At 42.2% G+C, this 26,586-nt stretch overlaps 1 protein-coding gene across 1 annotated transcript in view; it reads left to right on the top strand.

The window, feature by feature from the left end:
- PGBD5 (piggyBac transposable element derived 5) overlaps positions 1-26,383 on the top strand; it is a 73,498-nt gene extending 47,115 nt beyond the window's left edge. The window contains exons 4-7 of the mRNA XM_048296229.1: positions 2,851-3,031; positions 9,731-9,928; positions 17,014-17,119; positions 18,588-26,383. Coding sequence (XP_048152186.1) covers positions 2,851-3,031; positions 9,731-9,928; positions 17,014-17,119; positions 18,588-18,783 — 681 coding nt within the window. The 3' untranslated portion in view covers positions 18,784-26,383. The remainder of the gene's footprint in view (positions 1-2,850; positions 3,032-9,730; positions 9,929-17,013; positions 17,120-18,587) is intronic.
- Positions 26,384-26,586: the final 203 nt, after the last annotated feature.

The raw sequence follows: 26,586 nt of genomic DNA, 5'->3' as shown, positions 1-26,586 counted from the left end.
TGGTTGAGCCTGTACTTCTGATGATATTTTGCTGTTGGTGCATATGGAAAGGGCACAAAACTCTAATGTCCCAGGACAAAACAGAAGGTCTAGTGAATGGTTTAACAAACATTTTGGGGGAGCAGTTTCTGACTGTGCCTGTGAAGGTCTAACAGCCAATCTGGCAATGTGTGCTGTTTCTGCAGATTCCTGACTCTTAAATACCACTTCTAATGCATTACAGAAAGGGAGGGAATGCTGTGGGCTTCAGTAGGGAGGATCTTAATGGGTTGAGGTAGAATGAAATAAGCTGGATGGGGAAAATAAAGGTCATATGGGATCCTAGGTATTTGCAAAAATATTTGAAGCTATGTGTTTGCCAGTTACATGTACACAGCCACTTTATGCCTTCACAGCAGCCTTAATGCCTTCCAACATTGTGCTGCTGTCACCCGTCATCCCAATAGAGCTGGGCACGATAAAGCTTTGAATGATGCTTCTCCAAAACAAGAAACACTGTGCCAAGAACAAAAGCTGTTGTTGGATAGGCAAGGAAGTGCCCAAGGAGAGAAAAAAAAGGGGTTATATTTAACATTGGAGGAGGAAAGGTTCAGCAGTGGGTATGAACATTTGAGTAAAGGGTGCTGGGAAAGTGAACAGAGCAAGGGGGGTTGAGATTCAAAGCCAAGTGCACAGGGAATTCTGCTAACCAAACCTTTGAAGTGTGTAGCATCCTCATATGAAAGTAGTGCTACCTCAGTGGACAGGTGCCTGGTGGGCATGCTGTTAAAAGTAGCTGCTTCCAGACACAAAGCAGCCCACAGTGAGGGACCAGCAGTGCCAGAGGACTGTCCCTTGGAGGGGCAGCACTCTACAAGGAACACGGAGTGAGCATGGAGCAGGAGAGATTCTAAGATTTACTGGATTCGGGGAGGTAAGGTGTAAGACACTTTTATAGACTTAGAGAGATTCCTGCTTTGTTTTCAGCTCATCTGCTAATCCAAGGTCAAAACTAATCTGTCTGCATCTTCTGTCTCCACTGCCCTGTCTGTAGATTTTGAGGATTTGATCTGTGGTGTCTGTGCTGACATACTAGTAACCTAATCTTAATTTTGTTGCCAATAATCATGAAATACCTTTGCTGTAAATTTGGAACAATCTGTTCTTTGAATGCATTCCACTGGCTCTCTGGAGCTCTGATTAATAACCTAAATGACTTATCATAATTAGCTAGTCCTCAGCCTTAGAATTGGAGAAGTTTGACAGCTTTCAAAAACAAGTGGAGCAGAATCAGGGAGTCTGCAAACATTGCTGCTTTTGTCCTCATCTGGAAGCTGTTTCTATCAATAAAAGGGGTTTTAATTTTTTTTTGTGATAAATGATGTATTTAAGACTTCCATTTAATATACACTCTACTTTTTGTAATTAGTGTGCATTTTTCCTTGCACCAACTTTGTTTTCAGCATGTCAGTTCCTTCAAAATTATGTCTAATTTCCCAGAAATTTCATGTGTAACACACACTGTTGAGGTCTCTTCATGATGAATGAATTGCTAGGGATTATTACACAGAATACCAGTGCTGGGGCATGCACCATCTAAAATAGGGAGAAGCTGTTTAATTGAATTTTGTCCTTCTCCAAGATCACTGAGTTACAAATTACTGGGAGCACTACTGCAAACATGAGCATTTTTATTCTCTGAGGATTGCTATGAATTTTCATTTGTAACAGTGTCCGTTGGTAAGAGAAATAAGCTATATAGAAAAGTAATACTGTATGTTTTGCATGGTTGAACTCCCAAACAAATTTAACGAAGTTGTTGTGGATACATCACTCCAAAAAACCAAGGTAAAATTACATCTTCATGCCCCTGAATACTGAACAAGTTTCAGCTTTTTCTTTGACAGGAAATATTTTCTGTAATTCATAAAAGTTTTGAGTATTTCAGAGCCAAAGTTACAAAGGCAGGCCAGGGCAAGTTTTTCTGAAAATTTGCATTTGTTTGTGTATTAAATCTTTGCAAGTTCCATGGTGTTACAGTAGTGTTTGAGTAACTGAGTACAGTGTTTGCTTCTTCCCATTTCTCTTTCCAGCAGGTTATTTCTGCTAGCTCTTAGAACAAGATGAGGGTTGGATGCTTAGTTGGCTTATTAAGTGTTGAACTTGGGTGAAAGTTGTGCTTGTAAAATACTGTCAGTGAAATAAAATAGAAGGCTTGTGTACAAACTAAGGGTTACACGTTTTCTTCCTCTACATGGTTCAAGCTGTTTTGGTGGGTTGTATCCAAATCAGCATCTACATAAAGGATGTAAGTGTTAGCACTGTGCCTGGAGAGTTTGATGAGGGTGTTCTGGCTGGTTGGGAGTGCATTTTGCTCATTTTTGGAGGTGCACACACACTTGTGTCACAGCCCAACGGTTACTGCCAACCTGAATCTGAATATTAATGCTGAGAAGGCTAATGGGCCATTTCCTTCTGGTCATCTTACACTGGCCTTTCTTGAAACTGAAGTTCCCATGCTCTCCTTTTGCTGGCAGCAGTGAAGCCTATGCAGATTCAGTACAACATGTAATCCCAGTTATGGCTGGAGTCTTTTCCTGCCAAACAAACAATGTTCAAACTGCACAACAATGACAGGAGCCTCAGAAGTGAGGTGAAGGATGCTGTATTTATTGGTAGCTGTGCCAGCTAACCTGAGTTGGTTTAAAAGCAACAGCCTCTTGAAAGGACCTTTAATTAGCATTTTATAACAAGTATCTGCTGCTTTCTCAGCTTGTCTCAAGTTGAGCTGTGCAGGTATGTCGGGAACTGCATCTGCTCGCTCTGGGTTCTTTATAACCTTCTGACTTTTCTTACCATTTCTCATTTAAGATTTATGTCCATCTCAAAGAAGGGAGTGGTGCTGATGGGCTGGATGCTTTGAAGAACAAACCACAGCTTCACAGTATGGTGGCCAAAAGCCTTTGTCAGAACGCCTCTGGGAAGAACTACATCATCTTCACAGGCCCAAGCATTACCAGCCTGAATCTCTTTGAAGAATTTGAGAAGCAAGGTGTGTATCTGGTGACTCACTGGGTTTTAATGGTGACAGACCTAGGGGCCTCCTGCCACTGAATTAAAAAAACTTCCAAAAGTCTTCACTGATACTTCAATTCCTTGTATAGATCAATTGTTTATCTCTAAGAAAACTTCTCATTCATGAGAAGGTACTATGCAGAAGATGTTCTAAGTTGCTGTTTCTATCTTCCTTTTTAAAGATTCAAAATGAGGGTGCAAAAACAATTTAAATACGGTTATTTAAAGAGCTTCCTTTTGTTCTTTGACTTAGAAGTGTGAGGTCAAATCTCCTATGTGACCTGGGAGACATTTCAAGGAATTTCCTGTCTGCCTGTGATTTTTCTGTTCCTCTTGTGAAAGATGAAGGATGGGATGAATCCTCAGAGATGCGCCTTAGAAGTCTTTTTTTGGTTTAATATCTGTTAAAGATGTGTTTTCTCTAGAGGACATTTTATGCCTTTGCAAAAGCTCTAGGGAAGTTTGCTTTGTTGTGTTTTCGGGGGTTTTTTGCTTTTATCAACATACCACTCTCCATTAGCAAAAACCCACTTCTAGCAGAATGTCCATTGATACAGCTCTCCCAAGCAAGTCTCTTGCTAGTGCAAAGAGCAATCCCAGGTCATCCTTTCTGTCAAATGCCCCCTCACCTTGAGCGTGGTAGAGCCACATGTTGCTTTGCTTTCAGCCATGCTGAGGACTCGTAACTCCCCCTCAATTACAGGATCCTGCACTCTTGCCAGTCAGTTCTAAATAATTTCATGTAACTCTGGTCTCGTTCTTCAGTCAGCACAGCCCTTCAGAGTGATGTGGTGCATAGAATAGATCCTTCCCAGCAGTGAGCATGGAGGCTGCCATTACGCGTCACAGCTACAAGGCCATTTGCTGACACACCACTGCTGTCCTAGTCGGGGTCTTTTTTGTCATTGCAGAAAATTAACCCACGTAAACCATTATATTAATGAAACACTGCCCAAAGCAGGAGGAAAGTGTGGGAATTGAGACAATATGTTGATTCTCATTTAAAATGAGAATGTCAGTGAGCTGCACCACTGCTGTAGTTTAGCACTACAGATGGTGCTGGCACTGAGAGCTGCATCTGTTGAGCTCCATGCAGGACTTGTCTCCTACATTAATTTAGGCAAGCTGGAAGCTCACTGACTACAGTGGAATAGCTGCATATTCTCATAAAAGAGCCATGGTTTCCCAAATGCTGTGAACAGCCAAATGGGTAAGGAGTCAGGTGTATTTATAGTGCACTGGAGTTTTTCCTCTGAGCAGAGACTGATCTTTGCTAGATGGCTTTTCACAGCTGATTATAAGCATTAAATTTGTAAGACTACCAAACCAATGATGCAAAATGTGAGTTTAAAAGAATGTAGAGGATAACACATGTGCTCTTAGTACCTGAGGTGAAATGTTAAGGTTTAAATGTAAAGACTGACAACTTGACTGAGTTCATCCTTTACGCTTAGCTAGAGAAGGATAAAGATGATCTGGCATGATCCATTTGGTTAGTAACCCTGGTTGAAAAAGATACATGGCTACTAAACCAGTTGAGTGTTTATACTTGCAGATAATTCAAATTGTTCACAGGGTTGAATTATTCATAGGCTTTACCCTGCACAGATCATTCAAATTAATGGTTTCTAGCAGGTAAGAAATTCAGTAATGTCTTTTTAAAACATGTAGTTTTGACTTACTGTCTGATCAAATATGCTAATGCAATACTGAGATTTCAGTTTGGTTCATGATTTGTTATGTAGCTTCTTGAGATTTTATAATCTCTGACGGTTGCCTCCAAAATTAAATTTCATATCTGGTACATACTATCACCTTGCTAGGGGTGAAGCTATGAGGTAGGTGGGGGGTGGACACTAAGAGAGCAGGTTTATTGACTTCGCAAAACAGCATGGCGCTCCTACATAAAGAAGATCATGGGGAGAAAAGTGTTTCTGTTTAATAAGGCAATGGGATTGTCTGCATTTGCCATGAGCTACTAGGGGCTAGCTCAGGTTTTGCAGGGAGAGGTTGAGCTGAAAGGACTGTGAGACATGGAGAGGTGAGATGTCAAGCTGTGGTGAAGTCAGTAAGAGCCTTGGAGGAGATAGTGTTTATTGACTGCTGCAAAGCAGATAGTGTACTGCCAGCACCTGCTGGGATCCTACTGCATTAGCAGTACATTTGGAGAGAGGCAAGCAAAGAAACCTGGACTTGACAGAGAGATCTCTTCTGATGTACCACAGAGTCTCCTTCAGCAATGAAGTCAATGTTGGGATTTTTTGATGTGTGGCTTAGCCAGCTAAACCTGAACAGACCTATACCATGGCCACAAAGTGTCATGAGAGCCTGTTCAAAAGCATCTATGCTCAGGTGCTCATAGCAGTTTAAGACCCATTCTTAAACTGATAAATTTACCTTTTTATGTTCAAGAAAATTTAATTTGTGGGCTAGAGCAGGACCAGCAGTAGAAAGATCCCATTGAGAGCTGAAAACAAAAATAAATTGGTATTGATCTTAACTGCTTTATTTTGTTTGGGGGTTTCATGACTATCAACAGAGAAATAGGGAAAGATTTAAATAAGTTCATGCTTGGAAGCCATAAACTTACTGGGAACAAAAAAGTTTAAAGGGAACTAAAGGGAATTCTGGAAAATCTGGAAAGTCACCCACTAAAACTCTATCAGTTCCTTTCAAAATTCTTGATGAAGAGGACCTGGGGTCTTGGTAGCCAGTGTACTGAACCTAAGTCAGCAGCATGCCAAGCTGGTTAACACTGTCCTGGGCTGTGTCAACAGGAGTGTAGCCTGTAGATCAAGGGAGGTGATTACAGCCTCCTACAATTTTAGACAACAGGCCCTCAGTACAAGAATACTCTGTATACAAATATAGTCTGCCATGGGGAGGGAACTGTTCTTGTTCAGGCTGAGAAGAGGCTATGGGGGCATGCAACAGCAGCCTTACTCTACCCTGTCATGAGAATGGAGCTGGCTCTTTACAGTGGTGCATTGTGGAAGGACAAAAACCAACAGATGTAGGCTGAAACAAAAGATGTTCAGACTAGATGCAGGATTTTTCCTGAGGGCAGTGAAGGAGGATGCCCAGACAGGTGGTGCAGTCTCTGTCCTTGGGAGTTTTCAAGCCCAGATGGCCTAAAGCCCTGAGCAGCACTGTCTGGCCTCAGAGCTGACCCTGCTCTGACAGGGGATGGGACTAGAGACCTCCTGAGTTGTTTTTCAGCCTGAACTAGGCTTTAATCAATAGAATCCTGTGATCCTATAAAAAATTTTGTGGAATCTTAACTATCATTCACTTTTCCTCACCCTAGCCCACACATGCATTATTGTTAAAAACACAATGCTCTTTATTGGGAGCCTGTGGTGTAGCACCTTCACTGTACCACAGCAGACAATGATGTGCCTTGTAATACAAAGGGATGTTGGTGAACATAATTCTAAGGCTTATATGAGGATACCAAGAACTGAGAAAACTTCAGAAAATAAGATAGAACACTTTGATCTTTTTCAAAATCAAAACCCTGAATAGATCTCTTTTTTATTTTTCAGAGGACATATAAAGAATTTCTTTCTCTGGCCTCTGAATAGAACTGGGAACCTGCACTGAAATGCCCCAGATTCTCTGTTCTGTGAGCAGACAGCTATCACTGCTATTTGCTGTGACATTCATTCATAGTGCACATCCCTTTTTCCCTCTCTAAGCATTAGTATTGTCCTTTATAGAGGACAAAACCTCCTAAAGCCCTGTGTTCCATGCTTGCCTTAAACATGATCCCTGAAAGTCCCTTCTGCATGTTGTGAACCAGCAGGAGCAGCTGGCTCTGCTCTGCAGAGGGGCTGGTGTTGGCAAAGCTGCAAGAGCTGCCAGCCTGGTTGACCATGGCATTCCCACAAGGTTTGCAGGATCCTGCAATTCCAGCACAATGACCAAAGCAAGCTCACTTCTCCCCACAACAGCCGCCTTGCCCCCTCCCCTGCCCCGTTTCCTGGCTCTGACTTGACCCAGTGTTTCATGCAGAATACGTGATTGCAGAATGTGTATTTTTGCCTGAATTAGCTCGAGCCTGATGGCCTTTGCAAACTGTGCTAGCGAAGATGTGGTGAAACAGGCTTCAGCACAAGCTGTCTGGAGGCTGGAGACTCTGGGAATGAGTTTTGGGTGACTACACTACATTTCCTCTTCTTTGCTAAACTACCTTAGGTGTATTTGTTTATATTGCACCTACAGTTTAAGAAGACCAGTGAACAAGCTGTTTCCACTGACTCCTGTGTGTGTAGCAAACACCTGTTGTGATTCTGATTTAATTACACACAAAAACTTCATTGAGCCAGATGGGTGTAATTTTTATTGCTTCTATTGCTATAGTAACTGGGTGGTTTTAAAAACCTCTACAGTAGATTAAGGGTGTCATCCATGATGAGAGATGCTAGTAAATCTGCAGAAGTGCTGCACTTTTCTAGGCTGTACAGCAGGAAGGCAACATGTTGTGTTCCTTAGAGAAAAAATGGTTCCCATTATTCTGCATGAGGAGTGGAACATCTGCTGGAAGCTTTCTGCAGGCTTATTGCTACAATAAAAGGAAAGGCTACAACTAATTATTATGGGATCTCAGAGATGGCTGTTGCTGTTTTGAAGCTCTAGCACAACAATGTAGTTATTAGCTTGGTTTTATTCCATTGCAGCCTCCTGGAAAATGTATCACATTTCAATGAATAATAAACTCTGGGTGGCTAAGAAAAATCTTCACAGGTTTGCTTGTTATCAAAGCAGGAAGATCTTAATATTCGCTAGAAGAAAGCTTTATGAAAGTTTGCTATGTTAATGGCAAAGTTTTCAGCTACATGACCTACACAGTTTGGGTACCTCTTAGCAACAGAAGAAATTTTTAAAAAGAAAAAATAAAAAATCAGCTTTCCACTGGAGGTGCAGTTCCCTCTATAGTGATTGTAAGCCTGTTACCATCAGGCTTTTCTCATTGTCTTTTGTGGAAGGAACTTATGGATTTCCAGGGACTGATTAATTCATTAGAAATAACCAGTGGAGTACAGAGTTCAGTACAGTAAGTAAAGTATCCCCCTTGAGAATGAAGTTTTCCCATTACTGTGTTGGTTGACCCTTCTTCTCCCATCAGTGGCTGAAATTTCTGATGGAAGAGCCGTAGCTCCTTGTAGATCTGCCCACAGCAACTGGACCAATGCATGAGTATATGAAATTAATTTATTAGTATTCCTGTAGTGTCTGTGAGCTGTTGAGGGGATGCTCAGCATGCCAGTCACTATATGAACCAAGGACAAAGGCTGCACCTGCACTCAAGAGCTTAGGTGCTTCCAGAAAGACAGAGACAGAAGAGCCACTTAAACGGAAACCCAAGAACAGAGGTAACATGTTTATGGAAACCCAAGAACAGAGGTAACATGTTTAGGGGAGGCCAGACACTGCATTCTGACTTTGCATTTTCACTGTAAGGATATCATGCAAAATTCAGCACGATGAAAAATTTGATCAAGCAGACTTAGCTGACAGATGAGCTTTAAACCCCCACAAAATGTGCACAGATGTCAGCTGCTTCCATGCCCACTGGTTTTTTCCACTCAGATGGGTTAACACAAAACTAAGGGAGACCATGGAATTTTCCATCCAAGATTTCTTTGAGTCACAGAAAAATTGGATTGAGAAGATCTGCTTCTCTTGGACTAACAGAAACAGGCTGCTGCTATTTCACAGCCTCATGAAAAATTCAAGCATTGTTATTACTGTTGTTTCCAAACCTTGTTTGTGCCCACCTGGCTGTATTGAGATGCGTTTTGTGGTGTTAGATTTTATTCATTGCCTCTTTCACATATGAAAAGGCCAAGAGGCTCTGAGCAGCAGACTGTCTCCTGCAGAGCCTCTGGTGTCTGTGCAGGACAAGATCAGTGCTCACTCAGGTAGGGCACTGTGTGGTTTTTCTCCTTGCCCTAAAATCAGTTTTCAGTGAACTTGTATTTCTATCTTCTCCATCCTTCTGGCATACGCATTTTTTAAATCAACCAGTGGTTTCAGTGGTTTTTAGTTGCTTAAGCAGCATTTCCTTAGCAGATGATGCATGTGCAAGGAATATTGAGCTAAAAATGAAGAATGTGGCAGCACAGTGAAACAGTAGATTAAACTAATGTGTCTAAAAGCATCATAGGAGTCATGTAGGAGAATTTATTTTGGTTAACATCAGAGATGCTATAGCCTTCCCTACCTCCCTATTCCCTCCACAATTTATTCTTTTAGTTAAACATCAAAGACTCTCTTGGATCATAAATTCTGATTTGTCCCATAATGCATATCACCACTGGGAGGTTTTTGAGACCAATTTTAAACATGTTGTAATGTTAAACACAGATCGTAGGTGTTATAGCTTGGAAAATACCCAGGATTATTTTTCCTGTTGTTTCATCATGATGGTGCAGGAGGCGTCAGTATATTTCAACAAGAGAGCAGACTTTCTGCACTTGTCTGTTTCCAGAGACATTAATGTAGGACACAAATCTTTGGTATTACAAAATAAAACCGGTTGGCTGCCATATCTGTTGGACTAGAAGGTTGTAGGGCAAGTTCTTTCAGAGGTCATTCAGGCTTGCTCTGCTGGTTTTGCTGTCTGGGTCCATGCAATGGCTTGCTGATAGGGGATGTGTTTGTTCACTTGCAGAGATTTACTGCTGTGGGTTGCTGAGCACCAGGAAGAGTGACTGCACAGGCCTACCTCCATCCATGCTGAACAATTCTGAAACTCCACAGTCCAGAGGACAGTACAGAATAAGAATGAAGGGAAACATGTCATTGATCTGCTGGTACAATAAAGGGCACTTTCGTTTTCTGACCAACGCCTATTCTCCAGTTCAACAAGGTAAGCAATATTCCTAGTTCTCATCTCAAAAGTGCACATGCTTTATATCACAAGCCAAAATGAGTCACTGAGATTGATATTAAGCCTGAACAAAGAGCTTGATTGTAACTGATCATACATACTAGATAAACAGTAGCTGTAGTGATTACTTCCCTTTTGTGTCTTCGTACAGCTATTCTTTTTTCCCATACAAAGGTTAAAAGCCTACTGCTAATGCAGCCTCCTTGCCTGAGCTGGTGGAGGCACTATCCTTTCAGGTATAAAGATTATATCTTTGCTGATGGTCAGAGAAGGGAAGATAATTATTGCAGAAGACAATATTAGCCCCATTTGCAAAGCATCTTGTAGGATTGCGGCTACAGAAAAATTAATAATAATGTACTTTGAACTCCAAGCAGATCCTACAATTAATTTTTCTTACCTAGTAAAAACTTAGTCACAAACAAGTATCTTTTTGCCAGAAGGTAAATATGATTAAGGTTTCCTGTTGTATGTTAAATTGATTTTTACCAGTCGATGAGAAGAAAGCAAAACAGATAATCTGGATAGTTCAAATAATTACAGAGAGCTTCTTGTTAATGAAATATTTTCTTTTTTGAAGGTATCCAGGTGGTTTGAAGAATCTTTGGAAACTTCTATAAAATGCAATATGACTAACTAACTTCTTGAAATTAGTTTTTTTGTGAGAATGTTTTTTTTCAGTTTCTTACAATTTTTATTATTCAGATTTATGTATAACTGCCAGAGAAAAATGAAAATAAAAGAAACATTTAAATATAATGCCATCAATTCAAAGGCAACTTCTACACTCATTTTCTGAATCCCAAGCTACTCTCACATGTGTGTGCGGATTACAGAAGCAAATTTAAGGCTTAGAATTACTGTATGGTAAACTGAGAAAGCTGACTTAGTGTGTTCAGTGCCTTGCCAGAAGGCTCATTGCCTTAGCAAAGCATGGCTGATCCTGAGGAATTGTGCTGGGCATCCCAGCAGAGTGAGGACTTGGTGATTCAGATGGATTGATGTCTGAGCACAAATGCTGAAAATACGTATGTGAAGGAAGTATGACACTTTGGAGACCCTGCTGAAGCCAGTCTCTGGAGCAGTGTAGTTCCCCATGAGGGGCTTTCACCATCAGGATTTGTGCTATTTTCCTTGTGGTTGTTGGTGGATTTAGATTATTTGGCAGCACTAACTGGACAAGAGTTATCACTACAAACTACTACTTGTTTCCTTTAGACTAGCATAGAGAATATGGTTATAATTCATAAATATTAGAAAACTACTCTGTTTGTAAACATCAGTGTTAACTGCCCTGTTAAAAAGGGGAGCAAAAGCAGACTGTGCTGGCAGCCTCCTTTAAAAGCAGCACATGGAGTTGTGAGCTGTTGTGCTTGTGATTGACCTTGGGTCTGTTTTGGCATAGATGGGATTGTGGATGGTGTGTGTGAGGTAGTTTAACGTCCACTGATTATGACTTCTGTGTGTGATGGACAAGACTTTCCCAGCTCGTTGCTCACCAAATGCTGGCTGGGACAGTTGACATAGTTCACTGTGAATCACAGCAGAAAACAGAGACTGGCTTCCTAAAGAGTGATGCTGGGCAAAGAGTCTCTAGCAGGGACCTGGGAACAGATGGAAGCTCGGTGGGAAGGCAAGAGACCAGATTGCTTGCCTCTGATTTGGCACTTGTAAAGTCAGTGCAGCAAAGATAGTTCAAACCAACTTGAGAGAAGCTGGACCACCAGTCTCCTCTAAGGCATGTAAATATAGAGGAGGAAGAGGAGAAACCTCAAGAAATGTTCCTTGAGGCAGGCCTGGAGCACAGATCTGCTGAGCACATGTTAGATGGGAGAGGAGGTAGGGACAAAGGGAGTTAAAACCCACGCGGGGTAGTTGAACAGAGACTGCTGCCAGTGGGATTGTCTGGTGATGCACAGTGTGTGTTTGCACTTGGCTGAGTGTAAATGTGTACGGGCTGGAGGAGGCCACGAAGAGAAAACAGTAAAAACATAAGGTAAGAGATGGTCAGAAGAACACTTAGGATGAGAAAAGAGTTGGACATAGCTAATCATTAGCTATTTATTGCAATTTAAAGGAAAGTCAAGAAGGGAAATCTTGCCTGTACTTGGAGTGCAAATCCCAGGCCAGAGGCAGCAGGAGGGCAATACACTTGTCAGAGCAGATCTGTGAATACTGTTCTTAGATGTAGCAGGTTATTCATTATGGATGTTTTAAACCAGCATGTCATAATGCATCATCTCAGATATTCAAGGATGGGTCTCATTTCTTTAGTCTTGTAAAAGTGTCCTGCTTACTTATCTATCAAGTATGTAGTTTCTGCCTGGAACAAAATCCAGTTGGATTTTTAATTGCCCTTAAGCTTTAATTTTTCCTTGTGCTTGTATTACAGAGGAACTGAGAATTCAAAAGAGATTGGGACACCCATAGAATAAAAAGTTACCTTATTCTAAAGCAGGTCATCTATGTGCTGGCCCAAATCTCTCCATCTGTGGGACAAGGCTGCATTTTGTTTTTTTCACTCTAGATCTGATGCCCACTTCCCCAGCATCTCCATTATTGTGTTCCAGAAATAACCGCAGTCTTTACTACCTTTCATATGTAGCAGGATGGAGCAGGCAGCAACCTCACTTGCTGCACAGTAGGAAGACCAGAATAACATCTTCAGCAAAAAACTATTGAACCCAAGATCTTTTTAAGAAGTAGCTTCTTTCTGAGAAGAACTTTCACAGGTGCTCTTCACTAGCTCTACGTAGAAGCTAAACAGTCAATAACTAAGAGTAGAAAACAAACCTTGGGCCACATATGCAAGGAATAAAGAGCTGCAAATGGCATGTTAGCATCTCATAAGTGACTTGTGAGAAGGTGGAAGGTGTTGTGGAACCATCATAATTGTATGGAGCAGTTGTAAGAGTCCCTGTGTGGTTCTTACTCCAGGAGAAGCTGCAGTGATGGGTGACGGGTGACAGTCTAGTTTCCTGAAAAAGCTTGTGAGATTGGCCCAAAATTGGAAAGTCTGGGGAAAGAAGCATAATGTTAAAAAGCATGTTTCAGGATGGGTAAGCTTAGGGTTTCAACTTACCATTTCCATATGTCCTTTTTGAGACTACAGCGAGGAGGTTGTGTCCAAGTATGGTGAGATTGGGGATGGGGCCAGAGGACCCCGATGGTAAGACCTCAATCATCAGACCTTGCACAATGCTGAATATTGGAAATTCTGACAAAGAACTGTAAGAAATCAAAGTCCTGATAAAAAGCCATATAGCACTTGGATCATGCAATGCCCCTTCTTTTATATTGTTATGAAATCTCAGGGTTTGCCAAGATGGATGCAAGTGCTTGTATTAATGAGACTCCCATTTTTAAAAAAGCATGATTCTTGATAGGTTTAGAATAAGTGTTTTGAGGAAACAAACATGTAAACCTTTGTCTTTTGGCTTGTTTCATTTAAGGTAGTATTTCCCAAGCTTTGCTCGATGAGCATACAGCTTAAAAATTTAAATTAAAAAGGAAAAAGGTTTAAAAGAACCCCAAACCCAAAAGCTGATGCCTTTCTATGGTGACAGGATGGAGGCTAACAGTCAGCACGCTTTCCAACATGGAAGCAAAGGCAAGCTGTGGCTGCAGTGCAGGTGGTGTGTTCCCTGGAGTGCTGCCAGGGATGGGAACACAGCAGTGCTGGGGGAGGACCAGGAGGGGAAGTGGCTCATCGGATGTACTGATGAGTCAGCTGGCTCGGGACCACATGCCACAGAGACCTGCAGCTAGGAATGACCCAGCTCTGGCAGTTGTCTTTCCGGGGAAGGTGGGTTATGGCTACGAAACAAGCTTGGAAAGGCTAAAAATAATATGCCTATAAAGCTATTTATATTCTCAAAACAGGGGAATGTTATGGGGAATATAATAGAAAGTGATAGGGAGTATATGGTTCTGCCACCTCAATGCATTCTTTTAAAGATTATGAATACAAAGCAAATTGCAAAGGACATACAAATCCTCCAAAGGAAGAGAAGGGGAAGAAAGAGAAGAGAGGAAGAGGAGAAAGGGGATTTTTTTTTTGTATAACACTTGTACCAGGAACATAGCCCTTCCCTGGCCTGCCCTGATGAGATGGCAAGTGATTTTGCAGCACTAATGCAGCAGGCTGGTGGTGTATCAGTCCTTTTTACCTCATGCTGGCCAGATATTTGTAGGACTCATTAAAAGAATCAAAATCACACTATAATAATTACATGAATGTAATGAAGAATTTATTTGTTCAATTGGTTTCCCCCCCCCCCCCCCTTGGGCTACATTTACACCAAGCTTGAGGCGGCAGAGATGAAAGGAGAGTGTATTGGACAATTCAGAGGTGATATAATTTTGGACTCTGGAAAAATCAGACTTTAAACACCCCAGATAAATTTCTGCATGGCTCAGCTGTAACATGACATTTAGTATGTGTTGCATACTTGCTTCAAAATAGAGCCTGCCAGCTAGGACAGCACAGGGGGCTTGACAGAGATAATGGATGGAATGAGACTTCCAGCTGGAGGAATGAAATGGTGAAGTCTGTAATCAAAACGTGAGTAGCATTTTAGGGCTGATTGTAAAAGAGTTGGCAGAAGGAAGGCAAAGAAAGTTCTCTTGAAAGCTTGAGAAATGAGAAAGCCCAGATGTCTCGGTTTTGAAAGACAGGTGTCTGCTAAGGAAGGCAGAGGCCCCCCTTGAAGTGGCAGATATAACCCCTTTTCCCTCCAAGTTATTATATTTTGAAATCAAGAGCCTTTAGGCGAAGATGTGGGAAATAGGAATAACAGTTCTTTACTCTATATATATATGTATATAACCAGTCAAACAAAACAACAACAACTATGGCAGTAACAGCAATCACAAACCCAGTGCCAGCCTTCTCGGCTGTCGGGCCCTTTCCCCTCGGGTGCAGTTCTGCTCGCAGCCGGCAGGGGCGCTGGCGGCTCCCGGTGAGCAGGGCAGGTGCGATGGTTCCCCCGCGGCTGCAGGGGGCGCTCCGGAGCGAGCTCGGGAAACCCGCGGCTCTGGTGCCCTGGGATCCCGGGAAGGGATGGAACAAAGGCTTCACAAACCCCTGGGCAGCTGATCCCGGGCTCTCAGGAACAGCAGGCTGGAATGGCAGGGACGAACGCAAATCCCGGGTGGCAGGCGAGATGTATCCAGATGGGGAGAACCCCGCGGAGGCCCAGGCAGGCAGGGCGAGCAGGGCTACAGCGTAGCGAAAGCTCGAAGCAGCAGCGGGGCAGGGCAGCCACAGCTCGGTCTCCAGCAGGGCAGGGAAAGCGGCTTTTGGGGTCCCGGCGTTGCTTCCAGCAGGAAGAAAGAACGGCCAAAAAGAAAGAAGCAGCAGCTCCTTTCTCTGCAGCTTCTCTCTCCGGACGCTCAGAGCGAACTGACCCCACACCCAGGTGTAGACAAAGGAGTAGCCAGGCCCGCCCCACTCCCCTTTTTGTCTTTCTTAAGTACAGCTATTTGTCCCCTAGCAACATGCATATGGGAGAAAATTCCTTTAACAGGAAAAAAACCTAAGACTAAACTAAAACCCCAACATTATCCACCCCGAATTTTTTCCCATACTAACATGTTACATGAAACTTAACTTTTTTAACCATATAACTCTATGCATTACCCAAATTATATACAAATATACATGCTGATACTGATACAAGTACAGAGCCATGGGTAGTTCACCCTAAAACAAGGTCCCCTTGAGGTAAGCATCGGGTCTCTCCATCCTTTTGCATCACCCACCAGGTGCAACCTGGTCCCTGAGCAAAAACAACCCCACGGATGGAAAAAAACCTAAGACTAAACTAAAACCCCAACACCAGAATTGTACTGAGAAAGGATGCAAACAAGCCTGTGCTTCTCTAGACGTGGAGGAAATAGTGCTGTACCAGAGAGAAGGGCACTACACTAGTCAGGGTGCCACAGCCGTGGAGTAAGTGGTGGTCCATACCCTGGAGAGCCGGCGATTGAAACCTGTGGGGGTAAAAGGTCAAAAGTTAGGGAACAGACTCCTATGCTATAAGTTTGTTTTACTCACCCTTCCTTCCTACATGGAGCTTTCCCCAGGAAGGGGGAAGAAGGATAGGAGCAATAAATGAGAAAAGAGCTAGGGGAGTTTCTTAGGAGATCATTTGACTTACAAATACTGCTGTAGTGTTGGATAAAGCCAGGTCAAAGATAGACCACATGAGGGAATGGGGCCTGGTTTTGGAGTTACCTGCTCTAGCACCACATCTTTGTCTGTGCAAAGAGTGGTTGGTAGGTGGCTGCAGCATGATGCCTGTTGCCTTACCACAGATTTCTGCAGTAGGCAGGGTGGCCATCCCCCATGATGAGCTGAGTTACCAAGCCAGATGACCAAGCAAGACAGGAAGCAGCACTTGCAGGCAGAGAAATGTATACTAAGCTCCAGTGAGCAACCTAAGAGTACTTCTGAGCTCTGGCTCCCCACAGCAGGAACCAGGCTGCTTTTCATTTCAGAGAGACCGCAGTCACCAACCAGCATCATTTCTGTCTTCACTAAGTTCAGACATTTGGCTCCTCCTTACTGTATTTTCTTCTCAGTGTCAGTCAGCCTCCAGTGAAGAGAAGGTAATATTGCTCTTGGCCTCCATGGGTGGAGACAAGCAAAGGATTTAATGTCAAGGGACTAATTTGGAACCTCCAGAATTCAAAGCATATAACAGCAAGTCACTGCTCTAGAGGTGACCACAACTTCTTGTGATCCAAAAGAGGAGAGACTAATACTGTCTGTAGGCAGCTACTGTGGGACTACAGCAATGTGTGCTTTTTTTTGAATGTATGGCAAAGATGTCTTTTCATTTTCAACTGAAAAATTATCCCTCTTCTTCCCCTTCCACTTATTCAATGTACTACCTGTGGGAAAAGAAATCAAATTAGCATCTCTGTTACAGAGAAGTTTCCAGCTTTAGGGGAAACATTGTCAATAATGTTTATTTCATAAGCCATATATAGAAAACATATTTTTCAATTGCTAGACTTATGATGTCAATTTAAAACTGTTGTGTTTCTAATTGATGCAGGAGTTATAATTAAGAGAAAAAGCGGAGAAATTCCATGCCCACTGGCAGTTGAAGCCTTTGCTGCTCACCTTAGCTATATCTGCAAATATGATGATAAATACAGCAAGTAAGTAAGAAGATGTGCATGTGTGTGTGTACTTCTTTCACACCTTCTCTGTTGCTGCAATGTTTGAGTTCTTCATGTTGAGCTCCATCTGAGGGCCCAATGCTGCTTTCACTGAGTCTCTGTCAAAACTTCTGTTTAAGTCAAAGATCAGATGCTGGCTCTGCACAAAGCAGGAACTGCATTGCTGGTATTGGTTTGGCTCTATCTACCCATCCAGCAGTCAAAAAAAAAGAAATGTTGAGACACAGGTCCTTTGCATCTCATAAATTACTTTCAAGAAGTGATGGGAGGATGAGCCAGCAGACTGATAGAGAATTCAACAAGGGTCTACCATCCCCACAAGTCTCTCAGGCTGGCTCAGCTCTTCACCTGTAGCAGTAGATGGTGTTTAGTTGATAATCCATCCTGGTGATATTTGCATCACCTGGAGCCAGAAGAAAGAAGACTTTCAGTTGTGCATGTAAAGCTGATCTACATGATCTTGAGAGAGCAGAATGCAGAACTTCTAGCTCCTGAATTCCAGTTGGTGTCCTCAGTGTTAGCTCTTAATGTAGCAGGGAGGAACAGAAGTGAGTAAGAATAGCAGCGGTGAAGCTTGGCTATGGGAATAGCAATGAGGTGCAGAAGATTTCAAGAACTAAAAATTGAGAAGAGAGAAAAAGCAGCACAGGTTTTTCAAGCCGATTCTGGGCAAGGCTGCAAGAATTCAGTAGAACATATGAAAGAGGAGGAGGTGGTCGCTGGAGAACGATATTGGGATCTGATCAGAGGAAATCAATGCAGAAAAGAGCTGAGGTAGTAGTTTTAAATGGTTGCTAAAAAAATGAAAGTAGGAAAGTAGGAAAATGGGAAATCTTATGACTGAAGAGAGAATATTCTGGCAGTCCTAGAATTAGTCAGAACCTAAATACAAAGATGTCAGTCCTTTCTAGTTCTGCCTTGTGCTCCACCTACCAGCAGTGTATGCTATGGCTCTACCCCCACATCCTCCCACCTACTGTTGACAGCAGCAGCAATCATCTTTGCTCACAATAAACATGAGGAGAAGCATCAGCAAGCTTCCCAAAACTGTAATGTAATGTGACTGAGGCTTTTTTTTAGTGACAAATTGAAGGGATTCAGACCTACATCTCCCATCACAAGGATATTTGTCATGGGTGAGCTCGAGGAATCTTTATCAGTACTCTTATTTACATGGAGTGATACGGAGGTGAGAGTGTTGCTGAAGTTTGCATCTGAGAGACAGGAGGTCTGTTCTTTTACACACTACCAGAAATGTGCAAATCAGCTGTAAATGACTGTCAAACACATTGTACAAAATTTCTTAAAATAATACTTGAACCAGGCATCCAGTCCTATGTCTGCTTCTCCTTTGGGACTGCAGGGTCTTTGTGTGGGGTGATTTCTTGCATTCCAGCTGCAATTGTTTGGCTGAACAATGTTTTTCTCTCCTTTCTTGGCTTTTTAGGTATTTCATTTCTCACAAACCAAACAAGACCTGGCAACAAGTGTTCTGGTTTGCCATAAGCATCGCTATAAATAATGCCTACATCCTCTACAAAATGTCAGAGGCCTACCACGTGACAAGGTACAGCCGCGCACAGTTTGGTGAAAGACTTGTAAAGGAGCTCCTGGGCTTGGAGGACACCTCACCCTCCCATTGATGCTTTGCTCTTGGTGGCATAGGCAGGGGCTGGAGGGAAAGCAGAAGATACTACACCTGGAGCGACAAAGCAAGGAACGTGTGACACCACCAGTGCTGTCATCCAAAAATGCCAAGTGATGCCACTAGAGAGGTGCAAACTTTGTTCCTAGTATCAGCTGGATGTAAACATATAGTGCAGAAAGTGCCACTGGAAAAGCTGACCCAAAATTGCATATGTGAATGCCCTGTGGGAATCTGTACACCCAAAACAGACATAAATTAGCCGTCATCTTAGTGCTATTTGTTGAACAGGGTCATCTTGTAAAGTTCCTCTTGGGCCAAGAGCTTGTCAGAAGCTGGCACAGCTCAGCAGTCCTAGATGGGTATTACAGGAAACTCTCCACCTTCCTTGGAGCTACTCAATTCTGGGACGAGCACCATGAGGCTGCACCGTGGGCTGTGGCTGAACACGGCTGCCATCCCGCGAGGCGTCGCTGCTGTCCTCTGGTGGGACAGGCGGAGCAGCCCAGCACAGAACACTGCAGCAGGCATCTTGACAAACACGACCTTCACAGGCAGGCAGCCAGCAACTGAGGACCAGTCATGATTTTTTCTTTCTGTGGTTTTTTTTCCCCTTTGCTTTTATTAATGTAACATAAAACAATTTGATCCCAGTTAGAACACAGAAAAATTAGGAGAAACCAAATACATTAGTGAATTTAAAATGACAAATATATTACACTGATTTTCTTTTTTAACCAGGATGAAACATTTTATACACAAACAGTGATTAATACTGTAAGTATTAACAGTGAGTAAACCAGTAAGTAATACTGCCTCATATCTTAACTGCCACGGTCAGTGTACAGGTGAGAAATCAGAATATATCAACTATATTTTTTGTTGATTTCAACTGTATCTTAAATGTTGCTTAAAAAGCTAATGTAATGGACTGTTAAGGTTTTAAGAACAATAATTTCTTGCTTTTTCTTTGGTAACTATCAAGACCTTTTTGGTCCACTTTAGAATGTTTGGCACACAGTTGGCAGAAAAAAAAAGTCACTAATAGCCACGTGTTTCCCATTATCACTGTGGGGTGTTCTGTAGGATTTCTTTTTGGTAGAGTTCAGGGCTTGTCACAGTAGTTGCAATTAAGCAGATTACATGTTTAGCAAAATAATGTAGCATTGTGTCTTACAAAAGGAAAGAAGTCCAATTGTAACCAACCTTAAACCTTGCTAAAACAGAGCAAGCCCAAAGAGTTCTTCTGTTCTGAGTGACACTGTAGAGGACAAGCATCATCGTGAGCTGGTGGCCAAGGCCATGTTTTGGGGCTCATGGAATCTGAAAGCCGCTAGAGTTTCAGAAAACAATGCCAAGAGAGAGGTATGACTGAAACAAGGGAATCAATACTGAGGTGAAATACTACCCTGCCCTCTACACTTTATTGATTTCAGTCCTCAACTCAATCATCCAAAAACTCTGTATTCTGAAAGTTAGCAGTGATGGACACAAACAGAATTGCATTAACTTACAGGGCAGAAAACCATGTTGATTAGAGGACCCTAAGCCTGAAATTTTTACTTTACTCCCAAAGAATGACTCGAATTGATTCAAGAGGAATGTAGTGAATGATTGACTTACCACTGTAAATCTAACCAGGTTACATGTATCTATCTGACAAGAGGCAATAGAGGGTAACCAACATGAATTTGGAAACTCCTCAGATTTCATCATTCTGTGACATGCAAATGCATACCATGTAAATAACAACAGAGGAAGAATCCAGCAGGGGTAAATGAATGAGTAGCCCATGGAGTATCCTTGCAGTGACACCTTTCTGTTTCCACCAAAGTCTTACTGTTTGGAGTAGACCTTGAGGCAGATCTCACCTGGTTGCAAGGAGAGAAGGGGATGGCTAACTCCATGGTGGTTCTGCTTGTGCTACAGCCTGGAGCCTGTCCCACACATCCTGCTCTGCCTGCCAGCTGCACAGTGAACAGCAGCAGGATTCCTAAGCATCCTTTTCACTTCTCAGTCCACAAGGTCTCCACCCAGGAAACATGGGAGAAAGGACAAAACTTTGTGTACTGAGGCCTCCTAACCACAAAAGAAGGGGGTGGGTTTGTATTAATGTAGCCCTTGGCAATGCCAATCTGCACAGGAACCCAAGGATGAGTTCAAAATTTCTTGGCCCTGCAGAGAACTGATACCACCCCTCTTGACTGAGTGTGTTTGATTGCTGGTTCTTGTCAGTCTTGTAAGTACTCAAAGGGAGAGAGCAGCTAGCCTGAAGCATGAAAAATAAATGTTCAGCAATAGAAACATACAGTTTTCTTTTTTCAGGAAATTTCACAGAGTGTTCTCATTGCTTCAGACAATGCCAGCCTATATCGGATCAGGAAGAGTAGCTACTAGCTTATTATATCCCATAAATTTATATGGTAGTTAAAACTGGAGCAGTAAGGAAAAGACTGGCTGGAGCTTTGCTGATGGGATGGCTTAAATGAGCAGTAGCTGCTTCCTTGCACTCCCATGCCATGCTGGAGTATGTGCAGGGATACCCATGGCCCCAGCAGACATGGGATGGTTTCCCAGACCACCTTGGAGCCACTTGGCATTTCTGAGGAGTAGGCAGACCACTCTCCAGCTGTGTTGTAGGCCCCTGGGATAATCTGGAGCCCTTGGCCAATTGTTACACAACTACGTATGCTTAAAGGCCTGGATCTAGGCCAGCCCATACAGAAAATGCCTTTTCTTTTTTAGGTGACAGTAGGCCTGAGGCCTCAGAATATTTAATTTTTCACTAATGTATGCTGTTAATTATGTGGATTACTTGAGCTCAAATCATGAGGTCCTAGCTTTTTGCCTCAGGGACTTGGTCCTGAGTAGTTTTCCCTAGAATTGGTGTTGACGGGGGATTACACAGTGGCTGACTATTACAGGGAAGATGCTTTAGTCTCCTTTGTAAAGGAGAAAAATGAAGACAAAATTATAGCTTTGCAATGAATTTCATTTTCTTAGCCTTAACCATCCCTCATCATTTTGAACTGGTATTCTAATCATGCACGAACATTCCATAAGTAAGCAAAAATATTTATATATATTTATATGTACAAAATGCCTGAATTTTGGCTCTCGAAGCCAACAAGCAAAAGCCACCAAAGTGTAGTCTAAATCTACAGCTGACTCTTCCCCCTCATCTTTTCCTTTTATTGACTGGAAGTGGATAGGGTTGGGGAAAGTTAAGATTTCTCCTTGTTGAAAAAGCATCTTGCACTTTTTCTGTTACTACAACCAGGGCAAAGTAATTAAGGAAGATAGAGAATAATTTTTTGAAGGCTAAAATTTGTCAACTGCAGCTCAGCCTGTGTAGGATTATTTCCTTTACTGAAAACTGGCTTACTTAGATTTGGTTCCCCACCTGCTTGTAACATTAAAGCTTTTCCCTAATTAAAGGGGGAAAAACATTAGTCTCAAAGTAGTGCAAGGATGCTCGTTATAGTGTGTGTGTGTCTAATTGTGCAATAGCTTGTGAAATGATAGTTTGGGTTGTTTGTAGCCTTAAGACAATCTGGGTAAGAGATCTGAGAACTCAGCAGTAGGTAAAATGCAGTCAAAATGCCAACCAGATCACAGAGGAATGGCTCTAAACTTTTTCAGGAAAAAAGTTTGACACTGAAATAGTGAAGGGAACACAGCACAGCTCCTTTCTCTCCTGCTGAATTGAATTTTCAGAGACATGTACTTCTGAAAACTGGTAATTACTTGTTCATGGTATGCAAACTTTGTTTCAAAGAACCAAGACCATCAGTAAGACATACCAACCACCTTCTATGCACAGTACTTTCAGGAAATGTCTGTCATGCCACGATCCATTCTTGGAAAACATTTCCTTTCCCAGTGAGTAATACAGCACTCGCTAGAGCTTAGAAGCCACTGGGAAGTGGTTTCCACTGTTGTCTCAGTTGAAAAATACTTCAAGGGCTTGCAGGAATTCTGCCACTCTTTACTTCAGCCCATCTGTACACTTAACAATAGGGCACAATTTAAAGAAATCTCATCTCCATTTTCTGTTTCTGTTCTCTATCCCCAACCCTTCTATGTTACAAGTAGTCTAGGAAACATAATATATAGAAGTACAACTTTGTTTTCTTCAGGTAATTCCTAAAGAAAATTGAATTTAGCAACTCAAAACAGCATTCCCATTTTTTACCTCCAGCTGTATTTCTGTGACCTTTTATTTTTTCTGAAGATGTTATTTTTTTTCTAATATTTATTTAGAAGTCTGTCTTTAGCTGGGAAGTAGTGAAAGCAGCCTCCAGTATCTCATTCTTCCACGCCTTAGTCCCCTCGTGTGAGAGCTGATTCCACTGACGAGGTGGGGATTATGCTGCTCTGATAATTCTGTGCATCTCTGGTACTTTCCAAGCAAGGATTGCAAAGTGCTGTAACAACCTCAGCACTCATGAGACGACATTAGCTTATGAAAGCTTCTCCTTTCCTACCAGACACCAAGGCACAGCGCAGATAATAAGGGTGACGAAACTGTGGAGTTTGCACTCCTGCTGATTAAGGCCATGTTTGGTGTTTTCAGTGATTTGGTTCTTGTTCAAAAGCACTTTTCCACACTAGAAATGAAAGAATATAATTTCCAAGTAAGGGCTGTGGGACTTAGCATAGGTTCCTTCATACAGGCTGGCACGAGTCAAAACCAAGTTGCACTAAAGGTAAGAGAAAATTTGATAAAACATAGGAGCCCAACTAGCCTAGAGGAACTTAGAAAAGATAAATGGAAAATCTGAAGGTGTGCACTAGTCCAGTAAACAGTCTGAAATTCAGACAAATAATTACTGAGTTGAGAAAAATCACTGAGGCTTAGATGGAATATGAAGTCTTCCATCCACCTCTGTTGTGGAGTTTGCCATGGCACTTTCTTCCTGCTCGGATTGATTTAAGATTGGTTGTTTGTAAAATGAGCTCATCTCTGGCTGAGAAAAACATTCAAGTGTCAAAGGCCTGTTCACAGTTTCATAAAGGCAAGGAACTCTAAGCTCAAAACAGGTATATATTTGGCCTGCTGTTAACTAGGATACTTGCACCAACACATCACATCATCTGCTCAAAAGGAAGCCTGTCATCAGTGCTACTTGATATATATTCATTCTTGTCACAATTCTTCCTAAACTTACCTTACTCCAGATGCATCATGAACTTGAAGCACGCCTGTATCATCACTTCACTGTTGGGAAACAGTTGAGAACAGTTGTGCTTTGTAAAAAGAATCTTTTCCTCTTCTTTTGAGTGACAGCTTTGTCGCTCTGGAAATCTAGCCCTGGAGAAGCTTCCTGCCCCACACTTTTCCTTTGCTTCCCTCATTCCTTGCATTTAGAACACATCCAAAGCATCCTGCAGGTTCTTGGTCAGTCTGGAAGAGCTGACAACACAGGGTTGGCCCTTCAGTTTACTTTTGTAGCATTGCTTTGCTGGTCCTTTCTTCTATTTTGCAAATCTCAGATGAAACAGAGTATTGTTTCTGAAGCCTGTTCTGATTGCAATCACTGTGAAGGTGCTGTCTGCTTTGCCCAATTAGTGCTGCCCTAGCAGATTCAGATGGACCCCAAAGAGGTTTCAGCAGCACCACAACCACTGCTCCAATGGGAGTGGCTGTAAGATTCCTCAGCTCTGGATTGCTGGCATACAGGGACCTTTGACAGGGTCTGGGGGTTTGTTTTGTGTTTTGCTTTGTTTTTTGAAGCCCTTTAACTCTGATGGGTTTGGTGAACAGCTGTTAGGTATCACAAAAAGGCCTTAAGTGGTAAATCCCTTTTGTATCACTCTTTTGAAGTAATAATTGCTTGTATTGGGTGTCAAGGTGGTCCATGTGATGTGTAGTGCAAAAACCTTACCCACGAAAGCATCATTTGCTGTACCTGAACAACCTTGGATGCCTGGAGGCCCTGGGTGAGGAACCCAGTGGGAGAGGACTGTCATGCCGTGCTGTAGGACCATGATGTGCAGGACCTGACTGTAAAAAGAAGCTGGGGAGATATGAGACTGCAATTTGCAATCCAAGCTCCTTGGACAAGCAGACTTCATAGTCAAGCTGGTCTCAGAAGTTTTTCTAGGGAAGGGAAGATGCCAGGCCTATGCAGTTTGCTCCCAGCCCTGGCAACTGTGTTTCTAAAATAAACACTCTGGCAAATGCTTTCACGCTTCAAGTATTTACAGCGTGCTCTAGACTTCAGAGCATTTTGACCTATTTCCACTAGTTCCCCCTGAAAAGCCTAGAAATTGAAAAGCAAAGCACAGTACACTAGGTTCAGCTGTCCAGAACCCCAACCCACTTGTGTCAAAGTAACTTTGTGGTCTTGTTCTCAAATAATCTGTGTCAAGGCATTTGCAAAACGTGACTGCTGAACAACTTGCATGTCTCTAGAAATATAATTGCTCATTTGGTGGAAAACAGTTTGCAGGTCTTTCCGACTTACTTTTTTCTTCTAGATATAAGCTAAATCTTTGCCTGGCATTTCAGTACTGAAATAAAAAAATAGCTTGATCCCATGGTCTGGAGGTGATATTAGAGATAACAAAACTCAGGTTTATGCCAGAGATTACTCTGATCCTGTAAAGGTGAAGCTAATCAGCATGGCCTGACACAAGGAAGAGTTCAAGGGCAACAGTGGGTTTGAGAAGGCAGAGGAAAGTTCAGAGGTTGGACACATGGAGGGAGAGGAGCCAGGTGATCCCTTCTAACTCTCATCATTCCAGCATGTAAACCCCTCTCTCCTGCTGCCTTTGGATTAAAAGAAAAGGCTGATGTTTAACATATCCAGTCTGCTCAGCTGATTTAGTAACATAAACCCTGCTTTAGCTACATCCCTGGCCTCACTCCATGCCTTTCCTTAGACTATACATGTTCAGTAGTCATCAGCCTTGAGTCACAGCACTGCTGCATGTCAGCACAGCATGGAAGCTACCAACTGTGGAAGCACCACGGTAGGAACAATGGAGATTCCGGAGAAGGAGTCTCCCCCTTGACATTTTGTTTTCATTTATTTTCAATGTGTGCATCAAATGCAGTGACAGTTCCAAAAGTGAAGATGGGCCCTAGCTAGCTGAGTGCTTTCAAGACCACTGGGCTGTGCTCACACCATCAGCAACTGCGGTTCTGTTGCAAAGTTCCATATTCTTTATAATTTTAAAGATTTCTGTCAAAAGCATAAATTCCAGAGGTAAAGTATACACTGCAAATTACTTTTTTTTTTCCTTTTTATTTTCTTTTTAAAAATCTTCTCAGAGCAATTTTATAACAGCCAAGTCTTTCAGGAAATGCAGGTGTGTGACCTCTTCACAGTAAGAGACACACAACTGTGTTTCTGCATGGGACAGGGAACTACTTTTGTGACACCAGTTTTGTTCTACACAAAGGCACGCTTGCAATAAATTTTTACAAGTTTTGTACACCATAAGCTAAACTCCGAGTTCCAAAAATGTGAAGTGTGGCAACAATAACAAAATGGATTTATAGTATCACTCTGATATCTTGTCATGTGATTTTATTTCTTCAACAAAGTTTGTTTACAACCAACAACTTTGAAATACAGTCAGATATATTACCGGTTGCTTTTCCTGTCTTGTTCTTTTTTGAAATAGGTGGGAAAGATGTTTGGTCATGCTCTGGGTATGTAAGTGGAAGGATGTAGAGAATATACTGCAAGATATGTTATAGGTTCACACTCTAAGAATCCATTAGAATCATAAACCTACCATCTTTATCCAGCCAGTGGGGACAAGGGCATTTTCTTTAGAAAGAATTGAC

This window comes from Corvus hawaiiensis, chromosome 3, assembly GCF_020740725.1.
Source record: "Corvus hawaiiensis isolate bCorHaw1 chromosome 3, bCorHaw1.pri.cur, whole genome shotgun sequence".
Classification (NCBI taxonomy): Eukaryota; Metazoa; Chordata; class Aves; order Passeriformes; family Corvidae; genus Corvus; species Corvus hawaiiensis.
The sequence above is the reverse complement of the archived record's forward strand: the minus strand, read 5'-3'. Positions and strand labels throughout refer to the sequence as shown.